The sequence below is a fragment of the Chaetura pelagica genome, unplaced genomic scaffold (genome assembly GCF_000747805.2).
Source record: "Chaetura pelagica isolate M959 unplaced genomic scaffold, ChaPel_1.0 scaffold90, whole genome shotgun sequence".
Lineage (NCBI taxonomy): Eukaryota > Metazoa > Chordata > Aves > Apodiformes > Apodidae > Chaetura > Chaetura pelagica.
Genome location: NW_009953496.1, coordinates 4275410 through 4294736, shown reverse-complemented (window position 1 = coordinate 4294736; position 19327 = coordinate 4275410). Strand labels below are relative to the sequence as shown.

Sequence of the window (19327 nt, the reverse complement as noted above, 5' to 3'; positions counted from 1 at the left end):
GGAAAGAAAAATCTTTGCAGTCTTGTAGCCTAGAGGGTGGAGAAAGGAAATTCTCAGAGTAAATAGAATTTCACTTGATGCGGCAGTCCTTGTGCAATCAGCAACCAAGAGACGCTGACTTGGACATGTAAGTTTAACACAAAGGCACATGGTTTCTGTGTTTGTATCCTTAGGTTGTGTATACGTAAACTCACACATCCTTATTACAAATCACTTTGAACTATCAAAATTAAAACACAAGTAATAGGAAATACTTTCCAATTCATAAGTTTCATGAAATGAATCTATGCTACATTCAGTGGCTTCCCCAAAATAAAATACTTCCTTGCATACAGTGCAAATACATATAAAATAAATTACAGTGTAATTTATATCTGTAATTGCTTTCATATATTCCCCTAATGTAACATTTAGTCTAGACAACTGTTGCTGGAAACATACATATAATAAGCTAAGCTTTATTTAAGTCAAAGGCAATTTTTCTTTTGACACTGAGGAGAGGAGGGTAGCATTTTGCCCATAGATTTTATCATTTTGGATATAGGGGTCTCAACCACTGGTTATATGCTTAGTCTATGAATATTCAATATAATTTTTCTCCACTATTTTAGGACTCCATGGTGCATTTCCAGTGGCCACTAGCTTTATCTCATAAGCAGCATTAAAGCTTTTCTCCTCAGATTTTCTGAGAAGTCTATAGTTGTTTCTCATAGGTAACTTTTCTGAATGAAATAACATTGTGAGTGGCTAAGCAATAATTTTAAATGTGACTGTGAGAAGCACCTACACTGCAGCTTGCTCTATCAAGCAGGAAGGGTTCTATCTTTCTCTAAGGAAGTGTGAGACAGGTCTCTCAGTCTTTTCCCTCTGCTCTCTCCTCTCTCATTAATACTCCTGTGAAAATGCCACTGTCCTGATCAAGGCCCAGAGCTTGTACTTTTGAAGGTATTTTTGAGCCTTTAACTTTCAAAGTCCATCTTCAGGTCACATCTAGTCCTTGTGATTCATATGTTGAAATCTCTCAAAGACAGGCTTAAATCTCCATCCACACAACTATATCTCTTGCTCAAGCCTTAGTTATTTTTCAGCTTGAGTAATTCTTACTTTGCTAGGTCAGAGATACCCAGCTGTACTCACATTGCACTCATGGCAATTCCAGACACAGTGACTATCCTGCTCCTGCATGCTCCCCTGTCTACCCTTTCCATGTCCTTGCTATTTCTCAGTACTTCATACAGCAGACAGAAGGCTTTTTTTCTCATTAGCATATAAAGCTATTTTTATTTTAGCTTTGATTGATCTTTTGACTCTACTGATTGGCCTTTTGGATCTACTGTTTAACAAATGTTCATTTGTGTTTGTCGCATCCAGCCCAGCTAATAGTAGACTGGGAGTTGATTCATTTTAAGCATTGAGGATCTTGAACAACTTCTAGTTCCACCTCAAGTCATCTCTCTTGTTTCCTCTGTTAGACAGCATTGTATGTGTATCTGGAATTAATTCTAGGTTGTGTGTAAGCATGTGTTGTATGCACACAGCTACACATACACACATCACTGATCTCTCAGCCCAGGACACCTCAACAACATACATACTACAAATAAAATATGTAGTTTTTAGTCCACACAGTTTATGTATGCAAGTGTGCGTGTGGGCATGTCTTCACACAAAGTAGGAAGCATTTAGTATTTCTCAACAGATAGGGTTCAAGCTGTTGGGAAGTGAGATTATTATGATGTTGAAGCCTTAATCATTAAGTTTTACATTCAAAGCACTGCTAGATTTCTCACTGTCTGCCTAGCTCTTGCATGGGTGTCTGGAAGAGATCACAACTCAAAAGGTTGTTCTGAGGGTAAGTTGGTACTAAGTGGTTCAGATTCTGCTGAGATAGAGGTTATAGAAACAAGTAAGAAAGAGTGATTTTAAACATCAGCATGATTTTTCCCTCATAAGGTAATACAGATGAAACCGAAGTTAAAATGGTCTGAGAAACATGGATAAAACTAGAAAGTGTTAGATACCAATTATCTCTGGTGCTGACTACACTGGATTTCTAAAAGGCCCGTGGAGCAGATTTTTGGGGGAATGATAGTTTTTGTCTGGTGTGACTTCACCTCATTTTTCATTCTGGTTTTGGTTGTGTGTTGAGAAGCCTTCTAGTTTCTAAGTAAAGGATGTTTTCTTTGTAATAGTGTAGGCATAATGACACCAACATCTTGTAACTACTCCACATGCAGTTGCTGTGAGGAGGTAGAGGTTAAGTGGCATCTCCTGCATGCTGGGTGGTGATTGAGAGAGGAAGGGTCAGCAAGAGAGAAAGCAAGCACACAGACCTGGCAGTGCCTGAGAGCAGGGGAAAGGCAAAGTGCTAAGCCTCAGCCTTAGAAAGTAAAAACTAGAGAACTGAATAGTATTTCCTATTTTACAAGTGAACACCTCATGGAATTTTAACCCTGGCTGAAACTTATTTATGATTTTTTATATTTGTGCCAGGCTGAAAAAGCCCATGTTCCTGATCCTTTGTAGGCCAGGCTGTGATGCAGAGGTGAAGACTGAATGGCTGTTTGCTTTCATGAGTATCCTGGTTTCCTCTCTGCTGTCACTTGCAGCCTCAGCCCACCCAGCTGTGTTACAGAGTGGTTCCATCTCTGTAGATTTTTTTCCCTATGGCCTCTAAACAAAAATAAAACTACTGCTGACATTATGCTTGGCTTTGTGAATGGTCTTATTTGGAGAATCAAAATTCCCAGTAGAATGCAATGCTAAGGCTATATCCTGTAAGGTGAATTCATATACAAAGCTGGACTGAAATTGCATGGATGAGAGAAGGACTAGAGTTTAGGGTGCTGTCTGTCTGTGGCTTGGAAAAGAGTTTATTTTACTGTTTGTGACTTAATATAATTTCAGTGTTAAATATTCCATATTTAATACCTGAAAAGATAGCATTAAAGGTACTAATGGTGATTTAGTTGGTAGATTGCCTTTGCTTTGTCTTCTGCTTTGCAGTACAGTAACTTGTTTGGAAATCCGAATGCATATACACTTCTGTATGCATCAAGATTTTTGGAAAAAAAATATATGCACCTGTACACACTCCTGTATGGTAATATACTTGGTGTTGTAAATGTATGGCATATAGATTGAAATTTTTTGTGTTTCTATATACATATATGTGGATGTATAAATACATATGGTGCATGTAATACACATGTCTATATTCTGGCAATGGTATCAAAGCACATACCTAAGTTGGAAATTGTAACCAGTGATGCTTTTCTTGTCTCTAGTGCTCACACATTTAAGCAACTTCTTTTTTCTATTCTTTTAGCAGCAGCAACAGAAGAGCCTGAAGTGATTCCAGATCCAGCTAAACAAACAGATCGAGTGGTGAAAATAGCAGGAATAAGTGCTGGAATTCTGGTATTCATCCTGCTTCTCCTTGTTGTCATATTGATCGTCAAAAAAAGGTAAGAAAACTATTTGTGCTGATCCCTTTTTTCCTCTATATCAAGCAGTAACTAAATGGGTGTATTTTACAGGTCTTTAAAAAAAAAAAAGTTTCAGGAGCAGTAGCTCACAGCAGTTTTTGGATGAGTTCTTAGTGTTTCCTGTTGTTTGGGGTTTTTTTTTCTGTGATTCTTATGATAGATTTAAAGAGAGGATTTCTTTATATTTGGGATCCTATAGGTATACATTTTCGCATTTATTTCCAAGTAGTTTTGAGTTGATGTTGGAGGAATGTACAGAATATTAAAATGAGTGGAATTGAAAGTCATGGTACCTTTTTTGTGTTTTTTTTTAAGCAAAGAAAAAAGGAACAACTTACTGCACTTTTCTTGTTGTGATCACTTAATGAATTTGATTTTCTATATGCAGCTCTAATGAGTTATTTGTATCTGTACGTTATCCAACTTGCAAAATAATGTCATTTTATACCTCTATTCATGCTCTTGTAAACCTGGAGTTTTTTCTTAAAAGTCATACCACATCACTGTAAAATTATGTAGTGTCCTTAGTGCATGAAATTGTTTTAAAGTGTATTAATTTGAATGAATTTTAATTTTTTTCAGTACTTTCTTAGACTGTAAGCAATATCGCCATCTTCTGGCGATTTACAAAGCTAACTTTACATCTGAATGTACCTACCTGTAGTTAATTGTGCTACCCTTTGCTCCATCAGTTTTTAAAAGTCTCGACTTCCCAGTAGTTGCAACTCTTTTAACCTGGCATAAAAGTTCCTAATACAGCTCTGTAAATGGGTAGTTATAGCATCAAAACCTGTTTCTCTCCTTCTGTGCACCCCCTCCCTAGCAGGTCCCCTTCGCAGGGCACAACCTGCTTTCTCCCGGGCAGAACGAGACCTTTGTCCTTCAGTGGTTTGTGCATTGCATTCCCTTGCCTTTTGCAGAAGTCTTAATAAAAAGTGTATTTGTAAATGTTGCAAATGTTCTGAAATGCAGCTTGCTGTGTTTTTTTTAAGATTAAGGAAAAAGAAGTTTAAATTGTACCTAAGATCATTCTACATGTTATAATTGCTGGTTTGCATTAGATTTTTTTAATTTATTGCCTCTTTACAATTATCCCTGGAGATATATAACTTGGAGAAGAAACATCTGCATTAGAAACATTAGGTATGCTTATAGTGTTCTGTGTTAGTTAGCTACATACGTGATTTTCCCAAAAGTGTTTTTACTTTTCTCTGTTGTTTACCTCTGTGGTTGAGAATTAATACATATGCAAAAAGGTAGAACTCATCATATGCAAAAAAAACCCAAAAACAATACATACAGTCAGCCAATTTTCATTATTTACACAGCTTTTGAAAAACAAGAAAAAAAGGTTGGTTTTCAGCTTTCAGGGAGAACTCTCTATTTTATAGCTTTACTGCAAGTTATGTGCTGGAGATTATCATCTTCTCAGCACGTGTTGCAGTAGGCTCCTTACATATAATAGAGGACTCTGTGTGTGTGTGTGAAAGAGAGAGAGAAAGAAACTGTCTACCAGTATATAATGTCAGTCTCTTCCAGATGGGATTGACTAGTTTTGCAGGTAACAAAAAGCTTAAAATTCAATGTGTTCATTTCTCATATCCTTTTTACCTCTTGTATTCTGAGTCCTTTTAGACACTTACTTTCCCTTTTGAATTGTTTGATAAAAGTAAATCAATCAAGTCAGTGAAATGTTATTTTAAAATTTCCCCTTTTTTCCCCTTCCCTCCTCTGAACCTGTGAAGTCAGTACTCTCTTAGGAATGATACTTGATAATCATTCTAAAGCACATAACATTTCTAAACGCCTGTACTCTTTTGTATTCAAAATAGGTGAGAAATTAACCTGTTTAATGAATCTTTAATGTTTGGCAATTCTTCATCATGATAGTTTAATTGGTTGTCTGTGGTGTATGTTAAAGGTGTGCCATGCCCTCCCCTCTGCTTAGGGAAAGTGGGCAGGTTTTTTTTAATGCTAGCTTTAGTCAAGGCTTCCTACAAAAAGCATAGAAAACCTTTATATACCTGAGTTAAATCAACCTGTCTAGTGAATCAGGGCCAAATCCACATAGTGAAGCCAAGGAACAGCTGTAAAAACCCTGACACATTCACACATACATAAAGACACTTCACTTAGTTGTGGTGGGACTGAAAACCGATCCATTCGAATCATCTTCCGTAGTGTGCATATTCAGTGATCCATCATGTAGTATCCCTTTTGGTACTTGAATTGACCACGGCTTATGACACGGAAAAGTCTATAAAACAATGGTTTCTGCATTTGCATTAGTTTATTGAGTCATATGCACAGCTATCACTATCTCAGTCTGATTAAATGCAGCATTACATTTGATTGAAAAACGGAGTACTAAACAGTTTTGTTCATGAGCTTGAGATGTTTTAGGCTTTGCCTGATCATTTTGTACAAATTGGTTTGAAGTTTTCTGGAATTAAGCTCTTAACAGCTCTTACAGAGTTTTACTGGAGTAATCAAATCAACTAAGAAAAGGGATACTGCATCTTTAACAAGCAATGTCGTTTTTGTTTTCTAAGTAATTGTTGGACTGTTTCCAAATGTCCTTCATTTCCTTCCATTTGTTTACCTTCCATATTTTTAATGCTTAGCATGACTATATCAGCATTTCCAACTGTAAGATTTTAAAATAGAAAAAAATATGTTTGCATCCAGGAAATGTGTGGTATATATGTCAGTACACACGTATCTGTTGTGAACGTGCATCCTTTAAAATGTGTGTACTCATATAGCTACATATAGTACGCATACAAACATATACATATACACCTGTGTACCAATAAAGATGTTAAAATTAATTACGTGAAATTTGTCTTCTGATTCAATGTATTTATTTATGAATGCAATCTTGAGTTTTTGTAACTGAAAAGTAAAAAGCATATTTACTGCACAAGATTTGTACACAGCTGTTCATTTGTCATGACATCTAGGTGGTAATCATTATATTATGCTTAACTGCATGTTGAAAATGCACAGTCCATTTAATTTTCAATTTTTTTGGCAATAAATGAAATTTCAGCATGTAATTTTCTCAAGTGATCTTTCTAAAAAACAAATAATTTTTATATGCTAGTGTATTTTTTTTAATTGCATGGCAAAGGAAGTCTAGTTTGTGCATGAGCAAGTTGAAATGCTAACCAAAGAAACATTAATTTTTCAATTTATTTTTTTTTAAACGCACATTTCTCTGCTTTACTGAATGTGACAGAGTCACGCTTTTCATTCACCATTGCTTCTCTTTTTCCACTGTCTGTGATTTGCTTGCCAGGAGGAGCTACTATTCTTACTCCTACTATCTGTAAGTAGAATACGGGTGACTTACTATTTTACATGTTTTAAAGATGCAGTATCCCTTTTTAAAAAAAGAAAAACAGCTTATAATTTTTCTAAAGTTTTATTGATCATTACCATTCTTTATTCTCAGGCTTGAGAAATTGCTTGTATCATTGTTACCTTACTCTTACTCTGTGTTTTTTTTTTAAAGGGATATTGTATTTCTAACTGTATATTGAGTCCTTTGCTTTTTGCTACAGTTTTTCCCATAACTATCATTTTAGTTTATTGCAATCATAATTTAATTTGCATTATGATTCACAGTGACACATCACACTAAAGAAAAAAAACCCTCATTTCCTAGCTAGAGGACTGTGCTTGTAAATCATAAATTATTCTTTCTTAGTGTATAGTTACCAGAAGTGATCCTGTACACCACTTCTTCTACACAGATTGTAGGCAGAAACCAAACCTTTATTCTTAAGGTCTCTGCCCTACCAATAGCAGAGTAACACGCCTGTCGTTGGGGTGTCAACCTTTCATTATTTTTTTATTTTTTACACAAGTATTTCTTGTGAGGTGGTCTGCATTTGTTGCTTGTGAGGTGCTTTAATACACATTTTAAAGAGTGGATCTGAACTTTATGCCATTGGTTTGCATACAGTTTTGCTTCACTGAAGCAAAATTGACCTTTTTTAAAACATGTTTACCAAATGGGAGTTTTTGGCTGCAGCAGTTTTGGCAATGATTGAGCAAAGCAGTTACACACATTCATAATTTTAAATGAATTTAAAAGCCCTTCACAGGGGATCCAAGAATACACTCAAGTGCTTTGATGAACTGGTGGTTTCTGATGATTATGTTTTTCCACATTTTTAAGCAGATTAGCTGACTTCTTTAAACAAACTTCATAAAAAGCTAAGCTGGCTTAGCTAGCTGCCATTCTCCAATTTATTGTGACAAATTATGATTTCATTGTAAAATAACAATTATGTCAGCTCGAGATAATTAACTGCACTGTTCCATGCTATGATGAAGCCCTTTTCCCCTCCAACTCCCACTGAAACACCCACCTGCACAGGTTCACCCAACTGGATCCTTGAGCAGATAATGAGAACCATTTACACTTTCTCTCAGCCTCAAGTACTTTAGCCTAACCATTTGCTTAACTGTCATGAAGCACAGATTGCATCTGGCTTTAGCTGAGTGAGGGAAGGGGAAAAAAGGAAAGGAGAGAGTCAAACTCCCAGGGAGCCAGGAGCTCTGGAACAATGAAGCTGTCAGAACAGTGAAGCTGTCCTCCCATCTCCCAGCAGCTCTGGGTTGTCTGCTACGACACACTGGGCCTTTTTAGGAATTGAAGCAGAGTGTAAGAATTAAAAAGTAGCTACTGTAATAAGCTAATAACTTGAAAGCCTTAATAGCCATTGATTTATTCTGCATAGCTAGCAAGTTTTGTTACAAAGTGATGCTTCAAATGAGGGCTTAATATAGCCAAGAGATGAGATATAATAGCCTTTTTCTTAGTTCCATTTCTGAGGTGACGTTAGAAAAGTCTTCTCTCTGTAAAGACTATCTGAAAGGCTTTGGAAAAGCAGTCTGAACTGGAAATGCCAGTTTTGTGAAAGCTTTAATAGTATTGGGAACCAGGTATAAAGCTCAACCAGTTTCACTTCTGTAAGTTCTGATGGTCTTGTTCAAGCAAGATTATAATTTAAACCAACTTTTCTTAAGGAAGTAGGAATGTGTGGAGTAAATACATAAAATAAAGCATTTTAGGGGAAACATGCAACTATCACTGTTTTTTCAGTAGTCACTGAAAAACTGATACACACAGAACCCTCATGTACACCACAAGGGTTTGATGAAAAGGTAATAGGTTTAGAGACCACCTTTGGGATTTTTGTAGTGAGGAGGTTATTGAGTAGTGGTTTTCCAACTGGTGTATCTGTAAATGGGAAGATAAAAGGATCAGGGGGGACAAAATACAGAGATGCAGCTGATAGGTGAACAACTATTTGTGATTTTCAGGAATGCTTTGTCCATCTATACTCTACTTTGTGGCCCTTTATTGTGAACCAAGACTATTAATTTAAGAAACAATCCTCTAACATTTTTAAATATGGAAGCACATGAAGTGCTTACTGCTCTTGAGGGCGGTATAGGTTCCTTTCTGGTGGATGTTCCCAGGACTTAACAAGTAAAAAGATGGATAATTTATACTACTGTTCTTTTCATTCTGCTGTTTGAGTGTGGCACAGAATCATAGAGTTATCAGAGAACAGAGGAAGAGCAAGCAGTCCTTTTAGTCAGAGAAATGTAAGATAAACACTGTCTAAACAGTTAGCAGGATTTAGATCTTTTATGCAGAAAAACCTTGTGAAGCTGTGTTTCAAACATACATTTTCAAGAATCCAGTATATTCAGTGACAATTGTGTTTCTCTCTTGTGGTGTCAGATTTATTCAAATAAGCAAGTTGGCTTTCTGTTGTACTGCAGTCACAGCTTCAGATGAAAACAGGGAGATTTCAAAGCAGTCTAATGTATGTATGTCACAGGTTACTGCAGAACCAAGGTGCACTTTGTGTTGCTCTGCATTCTTCCTACTACTTGAGATATATGCTTTAAGAGTAGTAGGCTTTAAATGATAAAAAAAAATAATAAAATAAAAATCTGTTTCCATCTGACTTCTAGAGATAGTGAAAATCCCTTCCAGTTCTTCATCAAAATTAAAGAACTGAGCCACATCTCTAAAGTGTGTATTTTAAGGGCAATGAATGCTAATTCAGGGGGATTAGTTGTACAGATTAGGTTACTGGTTAACTGTGATACATCCAGAGTGTAAGATCTTTAATGTTAAAGTTTAAGATGTTCCCATACTGCATAAAAGGGTAGTAGTGAGGGAGGTTTTGTTTGGTTTTTAAATAAATGAAGTTTGGTATCAGAAACAAAGTGTGGTATCATGTTGTATCTGGTGTACTGAATGGGAAGAACAACTTTTAACATCAAAAGGTAATATGACTCTATATTCAATAATTATGTTTCTTTTGTTATTTCTTTTTTTTACTAACTAATTTGGAAGGTTAAATATTTTTTTCCTAACAAGGCAAGCAATGGGAATGAATTACCCATTTATAAAATCAAAGCACAGATTTAAATGGAGATGGCTGATCAAACTGCATGCACAGATGCTTCTTATTTATAATTTCAGTTAAAATGTAATTATATTCTCTAATTTGTTTTTATTAGTGTAATTACTCTGCAGGAAAAAAAAAAAAAAAATATTACCAGGGTATGTAAGTTAGCACTTCCATTGCAGCATTTGTGTGTGTGCAGAAAGCACAGGATTGCGACTCTTTCATAGCAGGGTGCATAGTTTTATCAATTTCATGCTGGAAAAGTTGCACACAGGAAAATCAACCAAACTTTTCAGTCAGTCAGGATTATAGATAACAATTACTGTAGACATCAATGTTCATCAAATATTAAGGTAGTTTGGTTTATTTTTTTTGGCTGGGCAGCAAACTTGCAAAGAAGCGCAAGGATGCCATGGGGACCACCCGCCAGGAGATGACACACATGGTGAATGCAATGGATAGGAGTTATGCTGACCAGAGCACCCTGCATGCTGAAGATCCCCTTTCCATCACATTTATGGACTCTCATAACTTCAGTCCCAGATGTAAGTACAACAGTGATAGGTACTTGGGAGTATAGGCAAATATAGAAACCTGGAAAACAATCCAGGTTTTCTAGGAACACTGGTTAACCCAAAGGTTGAGTAGGCTTGTTTGTACGCTATCTTTATTGCTATGTGGCCAATTATTTAAATATCTACATATACTTTTAGTATGTGTTGATACTTGTTCCCGGGAAAATATTACACTTCTGGAATGTCTCAATTAAAATCTCAAATGGAGTTTTCCCTCAAGAGGATATTTAATACCAGGATGTTAAATTTTGCTGCACAACACCATGTCCGTAATGAGTAATAATGTGAGGTCCAAATTTATTTCTTTCTTTTGGCAATAAGGACATTATAACAGAAGGAAACTGAAAATTTTCATTGCTGTTTATGAAGTTTAGGAACAAGCTTGTTAATATATCTGCAGATTTGCTCTATATTTGTATTCCTTTTTTTTTTTTTTTTTTTTTTTTCCTTTTTTTTTTTTGCTTTTGCCAGCTTTTTGGTTTTGCAAAATTGTGATCTCGGTATCATAAAATTTTAACAGCTGGATGCAAACAATGGGGATTTAATTTTTCTTTTTTTTTTTTTTTTTTTTTTTCCTTTTTTGTTTGTAGTCTTGCCAGCTGTCTGGTTTTGACAAAGTTTGGCAGTTTGGGTTTCTAGCTGTTAAGTGTCTGGGTTATAGCTACCACTGCCCAACACACCTGTCTCCCAGCATCTGCACTGTGCCTTTCACCAAAGATACTCTACTGGCAGACTCTGAATACTTTAAAACTAGTGTGTAATTTACCAAAAAGATAAAATTCTGCAAAGGAACTGGCAGGACCCAGACCTTCTTACAGCCACATGGACTTGTGCCTTGGCTTTATACCGATCTGAGAAGCCTGAACTGCTTGTGAATTGCCATCCTTTGGGAACAACACTCCATTTCCTTTCTCCTGCTTCCGTTGCTACTTACCATGCTTGAGCAAAATACATGCCTTTAAGCTCTTAGGTTCTTTCATGATTGTTGCAGGGGAAATGGAATTTGGAGGAAGGTTTATTCCTCAATTTACTGAAGCTTGCCAAACTACAGAGCGCTATCGTTTTAAGTGTCTCATAACCTACAAGAAATGGGAGTTCAATATTCAGTCCGTGAGTTTTCCTACACAGTTTTGGCTGGAAGTGTTTGAAAAATCTCCAAAGTTTGATGTCTTATTGGCACTGAAATTTGTGGAAGCATGTTTGCAAAAGGTAATGCAGCTTGGATTGAGTTATGGCAGATCCCAGGCAAAGCATCCATCAGGAACTATGTGGCTATTAGAGAGCCGGGGCTGTCAGGCACTTGGGCAGCCTTCCAGATGGACTGGGGTGACATCAAGAGCCCACGAGCCTCAGCCACCACAGCTGTACGGCTTGGTTGGCAAAGGAGTTTGGCATCGCTGTTTTCCAGAGTCCTAGGTATATGATTTTTTGGGTGTTGAGCATTCAGTTCTCCTGACCGTTGTCTGAGCTGAGGCAAAGAACCTTCCAAGCTTCTGGGACTGCCTGCTGTGTGACAAAATTTTAGGCAAATGACTAGAGAACTGGAGCTCAAAGTTGTCACAGAGTTGTTAATTTTTTTTAATTTTTGTTCCAGATTTGAAGAAAACCAAATTCTGGATTCGACCATTTCTGTCAGAAACAGTGCATTTGTATCTGCACAGTTTTAGTTGTGATAACAAATTATAAAATTCTATTAATCTTATTCAAATGTCTGTATCTGTATATCTGTGATTTTTCTATACTTATTAAGAGCAATTTCTTTGGCATGGGACATAAAAAAAAGCTATTAACTGTAAATACGTGTATAATTTTTTAAAATTACCTGGATGACTTTAAAGAAATACCATTTTATTTTGAGATGAGCTATTCAAGTATTACATGAGAGGATGAGTTTAAAAGGAAACGAGTTGGTTTTATGAAAGTGAGCCTTTCTTGTGAAGGAAAAGAACAATAGTGAAGGAGGAGCCCTTTCAAAAACTAAATTGCATGTAATCTCATCTATATTTCGTTTCAGTAAGAATCTCTTTGCCTTTATCATTACATTTCTGAAGTCCAAAATCACTGCCTTTCATTCCTCTTTTATTCAGAATGCTTTCTGAAACTGTGTATTCATTCTGTTTTTCTGTTGTAACAAAATTAATGGGGTTTACTTATCACTGAATTATACACTGAAGTGTATTGTTTTTATTTTTAAAAAATACACAAATTGAGGGTAATGTATTTCTTCATGAGCTTTGTTTTCCTACAGTGCCCAATGATCCACTTGTGCCGACAGCTGTGTTAGGTGAGGACCCTAGTCCTTCATTATCCATTCCTGCATGAGTTTCATCTCCTTGCATGGTTGAACGTTGAAACAGCTTGTTTTATGTAAGAGATAGCTATGCTGTTGTCAGAAAATAACTGTACACTCAGTTTATCAATTCAGAATTAAACTGACACTGCTTTTAGAATAAAAATTATTGTATGTTCTCATTATAAATTATTCCTAGTCGATGCCGAGTGAAGAATAAATAAACGAGGAAATAGGTAAATGGAAAATACTGAAGCTTTTCTCTCCAGAGCATTCAAAACGAGTTGCAATGAAATAACGTATGAAACTAGAACTCTCTTGACATGTGCAAAAATAAAATGCTGTTGCATATTAGCATTGTGTGACACCCAAAGCTCAGTTTTCTAAGTAAATAACAAGAATGAAAATAGAAATAGAGAGGGAAAAACTTCAGAAATATCCAAAACCACATAACAGCTTTGTAGGTTCTGTACAGATATTCTATACAGATATATGTATACCTATATTAATTTCATATTTCATATAACCTCAACAAGTACATTTTTGTACTTCATACTTAATGTAAAAAGAAGAATGGATGTTGGGAGTGGCCAGGCTGCTTACTCCTGTCTCACATCTGACACTGAATGCAGGTGTTAGAGGGTTGGGGTTTTTCTACATAAAAGCTAAAAATATAGTTTATACCTGAGTTCTTCGTTTGTTAAAAGCAATGTGCAGTACTGAGTTTCAGTTAGTTGCTGAGATTATTTTAGGATAAAAGACAAATATCAGGAAGTGGACATGAATACAAAATGAGATTTCTAGAAGTAAAGCTTGAAGGAACCTGGACCCAGTTTAGTCCCTCCTCTGTTTTGAGAGGGGACATAATGTGAATAATATAGGCTCTTTCTGGCAGTCCACTGTGTTTTAAAAATTTGTAGCAAAGAGAATTCTGCTCTTGCAGTGGTGTGTTCCAGTGCCTTCCTCCTCCTAAATAGAAATGAAATTCCAATCCAAGTTAGTATGATTTGGGACCCAAAGCTCAATTTTCTCACTGAGTGCTAGTTACTACTAACTGAGTGTTACTACCGGTTATTACTAATGCTCAGTCTTTTTTTTTTTTTTTTCCGTAATTGAACTAATCTAGACTACGTCCTCATTACTGTGAATTCAACCATTTCCTTTTGAGAGACTTATGGAAAATACAGACAGCTATTACAATCCTGTCCTTTACCCACTGAAAGGCTCATGTCTCCTCAATTGTCTCTCTCCTACTTGAGTTAATGCCAATCCTTTCAGTCATCATCTTGTAGGTGATGTTTTCTAAACCTCTTAACATTCTTTTCCTCTGAACACTTCACAACTCATAGGTGGAATTATTTAAATGTGGTGCCCCAAATCAGGTACAGTTCTTAGAACAAGTCCCAATGCTGAACTGAGTGGAATAGGTACCCCCATGCCCTGCTGGTAGTGATCCTGATACCTAAACTGTATTTTGTCTTTTTTATTGCACTTGTGTTGCTGACTTGTATAAAGCCACCTGCTAAAATCCTAGTTATCATTATCCAGTCCATTACTCCATTTTGTAGTTATATATTTGACTTCCCTTTCCTACACACAGTATGCTGCATTCAATGTTTAATTCAGTTTGTTGGGTTTTATTTGCATTGTCTCCCAAATAATGAAGATAACTTTGAAATCTGATCCTTCACTTACTAAATACTAGTGGTGCCTTACTGCTTGGTGCCCTCTGCTCATACTGTCAGGATATTTTCTAGCTCATTATGCAAGATGTGGGTAAAAATATTGATAGAAAGCATACCCAGGAGGAGCCTTTGCAGATCTTCATGTAAAGTGTTTTCTGAGACTGACAGCAAATCAGTATTTGTGAGTAGTATTTGGTCTTTGTTAAGCTGGAATATACTCACCGTGTGGGAGATTTATCAAGTCATACTCTGCCCATTTCTTTTTGGTAATGATGCAAATGCCATCCTCTAGACTACAGTACTTTCTTGGAAAGTTTATTACCATCAGAGCAGTTGAATGCTGGAGTCTTCAACTTTGGGCCCAAGGAAACTTAATCAGGTGTTTTAAGAAGTTTATGAGGGACGGTGAAATAGCATTATTTCCTGAAAGAGCACAGAAGTAGACTCAGTAATTCTGAATACTTCTCAAATCACCAGTGGCCTTAAAGTCATAGAAAATTAGCCTTTCCTGAAATTCTTCTAAGATCTTGGCTCTTTTAGCTTTATTTCAGGCACTTACAAGCTACATAGATACTGTCTGCTGATACTTCTCAAGCATATTCCCAAGTCTGTTAGTTGTCACTACACTGTGGCAGATGCAGAGACAGGCAGCTGTGAGCAGCCAAGAACAAGGGATTAATTGAAGAACAGTTCAATAGTTCCTGTCTGTATTTCTGTCTACTGGTGGTGGTGTTTTGGGCATGATAGTCTCCTTGTATAAGCAAAGCAGTGATAGTTGGAAGAGGTAATGTTTTTTCATTGCTTGGACTGAAATAGTGAAGTAGACAAGCTTTTGGGCACACCGTGTAGAAGGGGTTGAATGCTAGTAAACTTGTTACTTTGGAAATAGATCATTTGGCCTACTTCTAGCCCTTACTTGTCCCAGCACCTCAAAACAGTTTTCCTCTTTTATTTAGAGATGAGCAAAATTCCATGGACTCTAAATTACAGAACATGTTATATTATATTATTGCTTTGTAGCTGTACTACGTTTCTTTTACTTCATGAATAGGTTATTAACACTAGTTTCCATTCTGTGTACATTAGCTCTACATTAGTATGACAATTTTGCTTTTCTCAAGTCCCTATCATTACAATGATGACATAATAATGTGTCCCTTATATTTTTAAAATGACTTTCATTGTTACCTATTGTGAAGCTTTAACAACTTTCTAAAATAATTTTCTTTTAGTCATTTTCTAATATAGTCCTGAAATAAATTTCTTATGTTCTGTTCACTCATTGTTTTTTGCTGCTTCAATGGGTTAAAGTGCCTATTACTGGTAAGTATACTGCAAGGAATGGGAAGAATTGCAAATCCTGAGGTGGCTTGAAATGTGCATGATTTAAAATCCGTAATACTGCAATAAAAAGTGACTGCTGCATGTCACACACGCTATTAGGCAGTTTAGTGAGGCATAAGTGTACTGAAATTAGCAACTTGTGTGACAGTTCAAAGAATCAGGTTTCCTACTAAGAGATCTGATTTCAGAAGGCATTAAAGGGGTTTGTATTTTGGTAGAATTGGAGAAAATCCAACCTTGCGTTTTTCGTATTTTTTTCCTGGAGTGTTTTTCTTCCTAATCTGGTTCCTTTGCAAGGAAAATAGTAAACTGCTTTCAAAGAAAGGTAGTAGGGATCAACTACCATTTCTTATTTCGGTAGCTACTTTCCAAAAAGGTTTCAATTAGAATTTTTTGTCCTCTGTAAAGTTGTTTGAACAGCAGATTGCTAACTAAAAAATAATAATAATTTTTAAAAAAATCACAGAAAGCATTGAATAAATGTGATCGTGTAGGTTTGATTTTGATAAGATAATTGGCATGATGTAGGCAGTAGGGGAGACTTCTTTGTTTATGCAGAGCAAAAACTGTGGCTGAAACCAGCACACTAAACAGTTTCATCTCTCTATGAAAAGACCTGGGTTGAAATGAACACTCTGAAGTGCTGATTAGTCTTCCTAAATGGAGATGGTGTTCTGAAGTGGTAGCATAATTGCTTCTCTTTTTTCCTGGAATCTCAGTTTACTGTTTGTTTGCTTTAAACAAATGATGTACTGATACTACTACAGACTTATGCCAATTTATTGTTTTGCTGTTGGTATTAGCCATTAAAAAAGTTACTTTGGGTGATAGAGGCTTGAGTTCCCAAAGACATTAGTGTCATAAAGTTTTGTAGCTTCAAATAAAATGCCCTTCAGACATCTTTATTGTAGGATGAAGGATTGCGAACTTTTGTATGTGTTTGCAGTTAAATACCTTTATGTACTTCGAAGTATTTATGTGCTGGAGTGCTTTGTGTTCTCAGAAATTAGACATGTTTTTGAGGGAAGAGGTTGAGAATAGATGTTTATATCTATAGCAGCAGGTGTTATTGCCCTGCAGGAACCTAATGCATTGATTTCTTGTGAAAACAGATGAAAACCACAGTGCAACAGCAGAGTCCAGCCGGCTCTTGGATGTTCCCCGTTACCTCTGCGAAGGCACAGAATCTCCATACCAGACTGGGCAGCTGCATCCTGCCATCAGGGTGGCAGATCTGCTGCAGCATATTAACCTAATGAAGACCTCTGACAGCTATGGATTTAAAGAGGAGTATGAGGTGAGATCTTCAGTGGTGGGGTTTTGCTGGGAAAAATCACTTTGAAAGTCGCAGCCTTTTGTTTGCAGTGCATTGCAAAAGGATGCAACTGAATATCATGGGTTTAAGTGAAAAACAGATACAGGTAAGCAGGCATAAGATTCCTATAGAAGTAGTCAAAAAATGAAATAGAAAGTGGAATCCAATGGTCTGAGCCCTTAGAAGTGCCTGTAAAAAACATTGTCTGTACTCTTTTAAGGCATAAGAAGACATGCCCTACTGAATCTTTTTGATGTATTGCATGAAGTTGCCACCCTTTTGTTGCTGCCTCTTAGTTGAATTGCTGTAATTAGTTATGTGAGATGTCTAAGCCATCTTCAGGACAAGTCTCCTGGATTAGGTTAAGGTGAAGGTTTAACCTGGCTGGTTTTGCAAGAAGCACTGACTGGAAGCACTCTCATTATTTATTATAGCATCTCAGTAGTGCAATAGTGAGACTAAACGCTAGCTGAGAAGCAGTAAAGATGTGCTGAGGTTAACAACTTCTTGATGATGTAATTAGACTTGCCTAAACATGTCTACTTACAACTTTAATATTAAAATGGAAGCAAAAAGTTTCTCAGCACTTGAGGCAGAAGATGAGTACAGATTCATTTTGCTTCTGATCTCTGAATTTGTTGTGATTCTTTGGGATGAGAATATCAGACAGGACACACAGCAAAGTTGGGAATGGCACTGCCGAGGTTGCACGCAATACAGCTAGGTTTAAAATGAGTTTTCTCTAAATAATCTCTTCTGACTCAGTTTTCAACCTTCTCTCCTTTCTGCAGCTGTCTCTACTGTAACATAAGAACTGGAATAAATAAATGTGTGCTTTTTAAAAGAATATTATTCTCTTTTCCTCTCTTTTACTTAAATACACTTTGTTATGCTCTGTCAAACTTCAGGGCTAAGCCCAAGTGTCAACCACTGCTGGGGGAGGGTGCTTCCTGATGGCACATCAGGTTTTTTCCTACTTGCTGCTTCTTCTGTTTCCATACATTACATCTTTTCCCTTGCTTGGGATTCTGAGTGTGCACTGAAGTTTTGTTTCTGTGGCTACTGTGTACTTTCTAGAGCCAACTTACCCAAGGCAGGATAAGAGAGCATCTGGAAGGAAAGAATAGCATAGACCTACAACAGCTGTAAAATATCTACAGGCAACGAAGAAAAATCCAAGGAGCAATAAAAGCTGCCTCTATCACTACTGAGAGATCAGACTCTTAAGAGGAGTTCAAAAATGTAGCATGATTTTGCTAGTGGCTAGAGGGAGGGATATGAGGAAAAACAACATTAACAATAAACATTGGCAGAGGAGGCTTCCTGGTGGCTCTGTAGGGATAAAAGCCATTTAACTAAGCAACATGAGGAAAACAATGTAATGCTGTAGTAAACAGGCTATGTATTATCCTGTCTTGTAAAAAGGGTGACCGGTCTCCCTGTGTTTTCTGAGCTTACTGTTCTTCCTCCATAGCAAGGATGTCTGAGCAGGTTTAGCCTTCTGGCAATTCCAGGATTTGAAATCCCTCCAGAGTTCCTCAGTGACTTGCCTATTGACCCACAGCACTCAAAAGGAGAGAGCCTCCCTCCTTCTCTAGATACATTTCCATACCATGGTGCTGTCTGGATGACCAGAGAAAACGAGCAAAGCTGAGCTTACTTTGTAGTAGGGAAGTTCTTTTAAACTGTTATTTTTGGAGATAAATTAATGGTCAGAATGTTTTCTTTCGGAACATTTTTATTTATAGAGTTTCTTTGAGGGGCAGTCAGCTTCTTGGGATGTCGCTAAGAAGGATCAAAACAGAACAAAGAACCGCTATGGAAACATTATAGCATGTGAGTATCAGTGTGCGTGGTTTGAGCAGTAGCTGGAGTCGTGTATTACTCATGCCATATTCTCTCTTTACAAGTCTCAAGTGCCGTAGCTGCTTAATATCCCACACAGAGAAGGAGGACAGTGCCTTTTCCAGCATTTTTTCTTTGTCCACAAAAGTTGAACTTTCTTTTATAACTCGGGCTGAATTTTGTATTTGCATCTCTGTTGTGCGAGCTGTGGAAAGCCTGTAAGAGGGACACGCTGGCAGTCATTTGGATGTAAATGCTGTGGCAGTTTTCTACAGTTATAATTTATTTCAGGTAAATCTGACAGCTTCAAAACTTTCTAACTCCATGGGATTTATAGCTGAT

The 19327-nt window shown here is 36.8% G+C and overlaps 1 protein-coding gene across 1 annotated transcript in view; it reads left to right on the top strand.

The window, feature by feature from the left end:
- PTPRK (protein tyrosine phosphatase, receptor type, K) overlaps positions 1–17285 on the top strand; it is a 291634-nt gene extending 274349 nt beyond the window's left edge. The window contains exons 12-18 of the mRNA XM_009999118.1: positions 3329–3467; positions 4590–4631; positions 6790–6819; positions 10316–10476; positions 12755–12790; positions 15793–15804; positions 16938–17285. Of these exons, the coding sequence (XP_009997420.1) occupies positions 3329–3467; positions 4590–4631; positions 6790–6819; positions 10316–10476; positions 12755–12790; positions 15793–15804; positions 16938–17167 (650 nt within the window). The 3' untranslated portion in view covers positions 17168–17285. The remainder of the gene's footprint in view (positions 1–3328; positions 3468–4589; positions 4632–6789; positions 6820–10315; positions 10477–12754; positions 12791–15792; positions 15805–16937) is intronic.
- Positions 17286–19327: the final 2042 nt, after the last annotated feature.